The 8,685-nt window shown below is 35.7% G+C and overlaps 1 protein-coding gene across 1 annotated transcript in view; it reads right to left on the bottom strand.

Moving 5' to 3' along the window:
- The window catches only part of AP3B1 (adaptor related protein complex 3 subunit beta 1), a 136,348-nt gene that overhangs the window by 75,109 nt on the left and 52,554 nt on the right, over nucleotides 1-8,685 (bottom strand). The window contains exons 7-8 of the mRNA XM_010725546.2: nucleotides 7,871-8,003; nucleotides 4,075-4,184 (exon numbers count right to left, since the gene is read on the bottom strand). Coding sequence (XP_010723848.1) covers nucleotides 4,075-4,184; nucleotides 7,871-8,003 — 243 coding nt within the window. The remainder of the gene's footprint in view (nucleotides 1-4,074; nucleotides 4,185-7,870; nucleotides 8,004-8,685) is intronic.

The raw sequence follows: 8,685 nt of genomic DNA, 5'->3' as shown, positions 1-8,685 counted from the left end.
AGCGGAGGGCAGCGCTGAGCTCTGTGACAGTGACAAGGCCTGAGGGAGCGGCATGGAGCTGTGCCAGGGGAGGGACAGCTGGGACCTGGGGACAGGGTCTGCACCAGAGGGCGGTGGGCATGGAATGGGCTGCCCAGGGCAGTGGGCACAGCACCAAGACTGTCCAAATTCAAGAAGCATTTGAACAATGCTCTGAGACATAGGGTCCTGTGTAGGACCAGAAATCGGACTTGATGATCCTTGCTGATCCTTCAGGATATTCTATGATAAAAATAAACCTCTGTTTAAAATACACCTCTACAAAACTGTGTGTACTTACATATACGTATATATTTCCTTCTGTGTTAACTAAATGTTAAGAGATCTTTGCATTTTTATGTTTTAAACAAAAACTGAGGCAACGATGTTGTAAACTCACATTTTAGAATGCACATGCAAATCTATGGAATAATGCTTTATTAAATAATGAAATTTAAAATTCAGATCCCCAGTAGTTACCACACTACCTTTTTCTCAATGAGAAACAGAGTTCAGATTCAGATTTTGATTTTTAATCTATTTCTCTTACAACTCTGTTCTCTTACACCACCATCTCCTGTTATCCTGTACAGCTTCATTACTGGAGATTGTTAGTGCATCTCACAGTAGTTCAAGTATTACATCTTCTGTTTGTCCTTAATCAACTTTAAAAAGCATTATTAAAAAAAATCCCTGTATTTAAAACATGAAGTATTTACACCAAAGTATTAATTTTGTAAAATAAATATTAGCTACAAAAAGATGTTAAATGGGGTACTTAAGAAACACCTATTTTATCTTGTATAATAAACACATGTAAGTAAGAATACAAATCCATTTGGAGAAGTGTCAGAAAATTTATACAATAAAATTATCCTCAATTTATGAGATTGTAATTATTAATAAAATCATTGTTCATATTTTCTGAAAGCACAAGTGATTGTTATGATTGTTATAAAATAGGTAATACTTGCTTGATATTTAATTGGCAGCAGTATCTCAACTTCTTTATATTCTGGATATGACCATAGAATTACATTATGTCTACTTAATTATGATGTTTGATCGTCAGTTGTTAAGTATCTGTTCCATTGGCCAAATTGTTTAGTCTGTGCAGTAAGTATGGATGGAGAAAATCACGTCCTTCTTTCAAACTTTCCCAAATATGAAAAATAGACAATTAATTCATTCATTTAGAAACTATTTACTGTTCAATCATCAAGGAACACATAATTATATGAAACAGAACTGTCTCATTTTTAGCATCTGTAGAAAAATAATAACTGAGAGATCAAATTTTGATACCCTTGGGGTATGATGCAATAGGTAGTTAATTATGTTCAGTACTACATTGTAATTTAGAATAGAACGATGAATGTTTTATCAATAACTGGGACTGCAAGGAGAGTCTGACTAGTAAATATCAATATACCTTAACTTCAATTTAGTCAAAGGGTAGGTAATAGTAAAACAGATGTTACTGTTAAGTGCCAGAAAATCTCAAAGATAAAAAAAATAGAAGTGTGACTAAAATAAGCATTTCACCACTCATTCAGCAGTGCATTTGGTGTCATGAGAAGGTAAGGTGATTTGGTAGTGTCCTGGCTCCGTAATAGCTGGCATGGTACTGTGTTTTGAATTTAGGATGAAAACAATATAGACAGCAATGGTAGAAGTAACCACAGAAGGGTTAGAAATGTATGCTATGCCACCACGTGAAACTATTCAGGGCCTTGAAAAGCAAGTCTTAGGACAACATGGCATCCCTGAAAGAATTCAGCCATCATGAGGACTCACTTCCAGAAAGAAACTCTTAGACACCAGGGCCGAAAAGCACAGCTTTGAGTGGGTATATCACATCCTGTACCATGCACCAGCATGTAGGAAAATCAAACAACCACGCTGAGAGAAAAGTCTGCTGGGACATCCAAACACTGTGATACACATTTAGTAAAGGCCACCTGGTTAGTCAACAGTAGGGGATCTGCCAAGGGATGTATCCCTGTCCAGTTAAAACTGGAGAAGGGGAGAAAGCTCCTGGAATGCACATAAAAATGCTCTGGGAAAGAGAAAGTCTGGGTTATTCCTGACAAAGGCGAAGGCAGACTCATGCAGGGCATTGTTTTTTGCTCAAGGACCTGGGTGTACTTAGTGGGTAATGTGGAAATACAACATGGACCTCAAGGGAATAGTGATAACACTGTGGTAGTGCAAGTTCTTAGCTACAAAGTACTACTTCTCAATGCAGTCACCACTATTAGCTATGCATTTTCACCAGTGAAGAGCATGCATGCTGTGCATGTAAAAATCTCCACCAGCAGCAGTTACTCTCTGCTGTCATCTATTGCACAGCAACAAAATGTAATGCAGTACTCTCAAAAAGATTCACTTCTACTACCCCGCCACCAACATTTTGGAGCATCCCTCATAAATAATGCTGTATGTCACAGAATCATAGAATCACCAAGGTTGGAAAAGACCTAAAAGATCATCCAGTCCAACCGTTCACCTATTATCAATAGCTCCCACTAAACCATGTCCCTCAACACTACATCCAGTCTTTCCTTGAACACCCCCAGGGTCGGCGACTCCACCACCTCCCTGGGTAGTCCATTCCAGTGCCTGACCACCTTTTCTGAAAAGTAATACTTTCTAATGTCCAGCTTGAATCTCCCCTGCTGTAGCTTGAAACCATTCCCTCTGGTCCTATCACTAATGACACGTGAGAAGAGGCCGACCTCCAGCTCACTACAACCTATTGCTATTATAGTTACTTTATGCCATATCAAAGGTATTTACAGTAAGTCACCCAGATTAATGAAGAATGAATTTTGATAGAAATGAGCAAAGTGCGTAACTGATGAAATGAGGAAGGTGCAGTTTTGACTGAAATCAAAGCTGGCTTCAGCATGCAACACTTCAACACCACATACCATCTCTCCAGTCCTGAAGGTCTAATGTGACTGATGCAGTCCAAAGTTATGGGCTAGAAGAATTCAATGGACTTTTTAGAAGGATGGTCTGTAGACTAAGGGAATTACACTTGTCTGTATATATCAAAGAACAGGAGGGTGGTGATAATTAGAAAGTGCAGGACCTAAGCATGATATAAATGATATAGAATTAAGGGTGGATGTTGTTCTGGTTTGAGCTGAGACAAAGTTAGTTTTCTTCATGGTAGCTGGTATGGTGCTGTGGTTTGGATTTGTGAAGGAAATATTGCTGTAATATACTAAAATCAACATTTTATTTGTTGCTGAGCAGCACTTATACTAAGAACCATTCTGATTCTCATGCAGCTCTGCTACAGAGGATGCTGCAGGGGGACAATCAGAATAGCAGAGCGAAACTGACTACAGGGATACTCAATTCCATATGATATCAAACTCAGTAGTAAAACTGTGAGAAGCCAGAGAGGATGTCATTGCTCAGGAAGTCACTGGGTATTGGTCAGCTGGTGGTGAGAAACAATACACTGCAACATTTGTATGCTTCATTTTCATCTTCCCTTTTTTTCTTATTAAACTGTTCTTACCTCAGCCCACAAGTTCTTGTACTTTTAAGTACTCTCTCCTATCACAGGAGAAGGGAAGAGTGTGCATGAACAGCTGTGTGGTGCTTAGCTGCCTGTCAGATTAAACCACAACCTGAGTATGTGTGTATATAAGTGGGTACGGAAAAAGATCATTGGGACAAAAGGCTGAAAATCCTCAAGATCAGTGTTACTTTGCCCTTATTTTATTTCAAATTACCCATTTGTGCTCTAGAAGCTAAACAGATTAGATCTTGGCCTGAGGGTACTAGCAATTATCAGTATTTCAGTATTTTTTTCCAAAGAAGCCTCCCAAGTTTCAAACGGATGCCATTTAATAGCTCCTATTTATTCTTCCTTAAAATTGGGTAAAATAATAGTTTATAAAGTAAAAATTAAAAATTATTTCCACTTCTCTTATACATCCATTTCCATTCACGGTCCATATTCAAAAGAAATAGTCTAATTTTTATCAATCAATAAAGAAAATATCACTCTATCAGACACTACACACAAATACTCACTGTAATGTTATCCAAGAGTTTGGCCATATGCTTAATTATTTCACCATGGTGCGCTGGTTGGGTTTGCAGCAGTTTCTTAATGACAACAACACTTTCAGCAACTACAATTTCTGTTTAAGACAAAACAAATTATTATTTTTAAAAGCATTTATGAGGAAGAAAAAGTCATAAATAATGAATTGTAGAAGATGCAATAGGCTTTCAAAATATGTTTTGCAGAACACAATGTTTGGTAACAAAGATGTAAACCACTCTACTAGGTAATATAAAGTTTGGCTTCTAGAAGCAAGTCATAGGCAGCTAAAAGGACAGAGCCATGTTCTAAACGTAATAATATCAACATACCACATGTTTCTCTGAAATCGCCTTTTAGTAAAGCGGTTTGCATTTTTTCTTTTCAAATTGACAAACAGAAAGTTTGTCAACTACACATATTTGTAAATAATTTGGTATCTGTATTAAAAATGCAAGTAATTCAAAGAAACGTACAATGTTAGAAAAGACATTTTCTAACATTTTTCACCTTTAAAAAAGAGAAACAGCTAAGCATTTATTTTGCACTTTTTCACATACTAAACGCCCATTATCAAGTCTGTAACTAATTTCTAGTACACTGAAAGAAAACTTCTAAATACACAAGCCATTTTAAGATTTATGTCGAAGTCATGGACTTACATCAAAGACTTGGACTTCTTAACTACTGTACTAAGTAACATCCCAGTCCAACTTGTATGAAATGTGCAACTTTTGAAGCTGAAAATAAAATCCCCACTGGTGCAAAATAAAGCTTTTATGCAAGAATAAAGTGTTAAGGAAGGACACTAAAAAAAGATGAAGTCAAACATAAGCAAAGCTGAAAGCAAAATAAAAAGACTATGCAAGAGTTCAAAGTTATTCTAGTTTCCTTTTATATTACAAATGGGAGTAACTATTTTTCTTAAAGTATCAGTGTTTAAAATAAAGAAAGTATACAACAACCACTCCTTAAATTTCATAGAAGTATTTCTACAGCTGAATAGTTAAACTGACACACGGACCATTCACTCAGAAATTAAACAAGATGAAATTACCAAAAAGCAGTATGCAGAAGAAATCTCTATTTTTTATTACTATTGTTTAGAAAGCAAACTTCTTTACAGGGGAGTTATTCAAAAGCTCTGAATATGTATCATTACACTATAAACCTTAAATTATACCTTGCAGCTTTTTATGTCATCCTTTATTTGACATTTGACACTCCATTTGACTTGGAGTGGGAGATACTGATATGACAACCTCCACCACTGATTGTTCATATCACTTAACAGAGAAAAGGAATGGCTAAGAAAAGTAAGATTGTAACCTAAAGACTGAGGTGGACATGAAGTCATTATTAAAAACACTAGTTGACAATGTAGTATTGATCACGATGAACTGTAACTGCAATATACAAAGTGTCAACCTAGGAACATCTTCAGTGTGCAGAAGTAAATTTAGAGAACTGTATGCACATGATTCATTTTACTAAAAAAAGAAATACAAACAAAAGCAAAATGTATTCATATGAGAATAAAGACTGACATAACCCACTTCTTCAAGGCTTACTTTGTGCACATGTAGAATCCCAAAATAAGCATGAAATGTAATACATGTTTTTAGTCAAGGATAGGAAAACAACAGCTTCTACATTATGTACGTAAAATCAGAGAACAACAGATAGAAGAGGTGAAATTGTTGATATTCTGAACAACCATTAAGAAAATTGAAATTGTAACTCTACTAGAATTATGTAAGAAAAAGTGCATATAAGACAATGATAAATGAACCAAAAAAAATCATGAAATAAGTGTACACTATCTTATATCTAAAGAATCATAAAAAGTAAACCAAAATCTTAAAACAATGACTGCGTATATCAGAAAAATTGATTAAGAACAACAGAAGAGGCAGGAAAGGGACATGGCTGACAAAGGACCAGGTGGTTAAACTGAGGAAAAAGAAGGAAAGGTGCAAGTGGTGGAAGCAGGGAAGGGTGGCCTGCGAAGAAGACATACATGACATTTGGACAGGCAGAAATGAGCTCAAGAAAGTCAATGTGCACAGAAAACTTGAGGAGGGATGAGAAAAATAGTAAGAAGGGATTCTACATGTACATTAGTCAGAAGAGAAGGTCAAGGACAGTATATTCCCTCTGATAAGTGAGAAGAGAGAAATGGCTACAGCAGACATGGAGAAGGCTGAGGTATTCAACAAGTTCTTTGCCTCGGTCTTCATCTACAGTAAAACAATTTGCTATCTGCCAGGTTCAAAAGATCTTCAATGTGTCTTTTGCAGCCTTTCAAAATAATAAGCAGAAGAAGATAATAGGAGGATAGAAGGTTGATAGTAAGATTCTAAAGATGTCTCAAGACCTTCTGAAGTATTTTCTAGATTATTACTTAGAATCAGTAATCTTGTTGGGACATATCTTTATATTCATGTTTGAACATGTATGTACACTTATGTAGAATATGTATGAAATATGTTATTTTGAAGAAACTCATATGTTGAGAAGTTATAATAAACAAAAAAAAAACCCACATATTTTTCTATTCTTCTTATCTAAGTTCCTTAACAGCAAAAAGAAAAAAAAAAAAACAAACCAAACAACAAAGCAAGAAGGTGTGTTGTAATGCACCACTGGAAGATACTTTAAACAGTGCATAACCAGAGTAGCAGAGGAAGGTCCAGAGCAACAGGAAATGAAAGTTACTTAGATTAAAAGTATCAAGCAGTACACTGATGCCCCTCAGAAATTTCTAAACCAAGGTGAAGTAGGAGAGAAGGAGGGCTTGTAGTATAAACCAAACAAGAAAAAGCTTTGAATGCATCTCTGGGTCACACTGGTAGGACTATACCAAAGCACTGTACCTAATACTGGGCTTCTTAAGATTACCAGGAAAAATATGTGCAGTAAATATGAAGAGGAATTAATGCTGCTTGTAAAAGCTCAGAGCTGGTCACACCTCTGTTCTGAATACAATTCTGATTAATCTACAGCATCCCCAAAATCATGCTTCTCCTCCTTCCTAACATTATTATATTCGATTACGTCTGTGCCAACGCTATTTCTGATATCTAGCAATAGTCGTGTGCACTTCACATTTTACAATAATCTTCTGATTCTCTTATTGACCTCCTTCTGTGTAATATTCCTTGGTAACTAGTAAGAATATACAATATCATCAGGTATTGATTTACAGTGCTACTATATCCTATTCGACTTTATATGATTCTTGTTGTATTCCTTAGTGGCTTGCAACTACGTGTTACTATAAAAAATAACAGAAGGCTAAATAATAAGATCAAAAGAAATTTGGGAGTTATACTAAAACTATTTAATACATTTTTCCAGCTAGGCATTGATGCACTAAAAAGCCATTCCAAGCTTTCAGCACCCTCTACAGGCTAACTGCTTTGATGCAACTAAACACATAACAGCAAAATTTTTACTATCATCTGATAATCACAACAGTACAGTTTAGTAACTAACAGTATTTTGAGAAAAAAAACAAAAAAACAAAAAACCAGGTAAGCTCATAATTTCAGGCAACAAGGAATTAATTTCACTAACAAAAAGGAAAACAAATATTCAGTGATTATAGGGGCATTTTGAAGTGTTTCACACAATAAACATCAAAGTTACTATTTTTATCCAGCCATATGAGTTAAATTTTATACAAGTTTCCATGCATGTTATTATATTATCTACTCTGAGCAATTTCCATTAAGAAAAGGTTTCAAGCCATCCACCACTCAGATAGAACATTTAACTTACCATTCCTGTTGGACAGTAAACATACAAGGCCGTTAAGGCATGTGTCAGTCACTTCAGCGATGTTAGTTGCACATCTGCCTATTGCCTGAATTGTAGCTGCAGCAAACTGTTTATCTTGGCTTTTCACGTAAGTCTAGAGAAATAGGGTTTTCATTAGTCTATACACAAGTGTCATGGTTTTATATCAACAGGAAACTTATGATATGTCCTCAAAAGACAAACATATAACAAATTCATAACAAATCTAGAAAGCTAGTCTGCACATGAGGTTTTACTTGTTCACTTGTTCATTGTTCCAGAAGACGTTTTCTTGCCTGCTTTGGTCACTCACGGTCATGGGAATCTCTGATTTCAAGGAAGCTAGGGGCCAGGGGCAATTAGCCAAAAACAGCAATTAGTTTGCTTGCAAGGTTAGAGGAGTTGATGAGCTTTCTCTTCAGAGAAGTTTCAGTTCATTTAATCAGAAGCATCTGTGAAACTATGAGTAACCTACCTGCCTATGAATCAGTACATTTCAGAAATAACCAGCCGGAAAACTGAAGCAATGAAACTAGATGTAATATTGCAAAGAGTAAAGAAAGAAGAACACACAGTTTCACTTGTTTCACAAGTGTTTCACATGCAGAACATCTTGCTGATACATACATATATACTGGAGGTAATACTATTTTATCAGATGACTCACAGAAATGAGGCTTGGCAATTAAAGCAAATGACCAAATATTACTAAAATTAAGGCATTATTTTCTAGTGATTTAAAGAATCAGTCAATTTAGTAGAATATATTTTTAAAAATTTTGAATGGTTGAGCTCTT

The sequence above is a fragment of the Meleagris gallopavo genome, chromosome Z, assembly GCF_000146605.3.
Source record: "Meleagris gallopavo isolate NT-WF06-2002-E0010 breed Aviagen turkey brand Nicholas breeding stock chromosome Z, Turkey_5.1, whole genome shotgun sequence".
NCBI lineage: Eukaryota > Metazoa > Chordata > Aves > Galliformes > Phasianidae > Meleagris > Meleagris gallopavo.
This window is presented reverse-complemented; position numbering and strand designations above follow the sequence as displayed.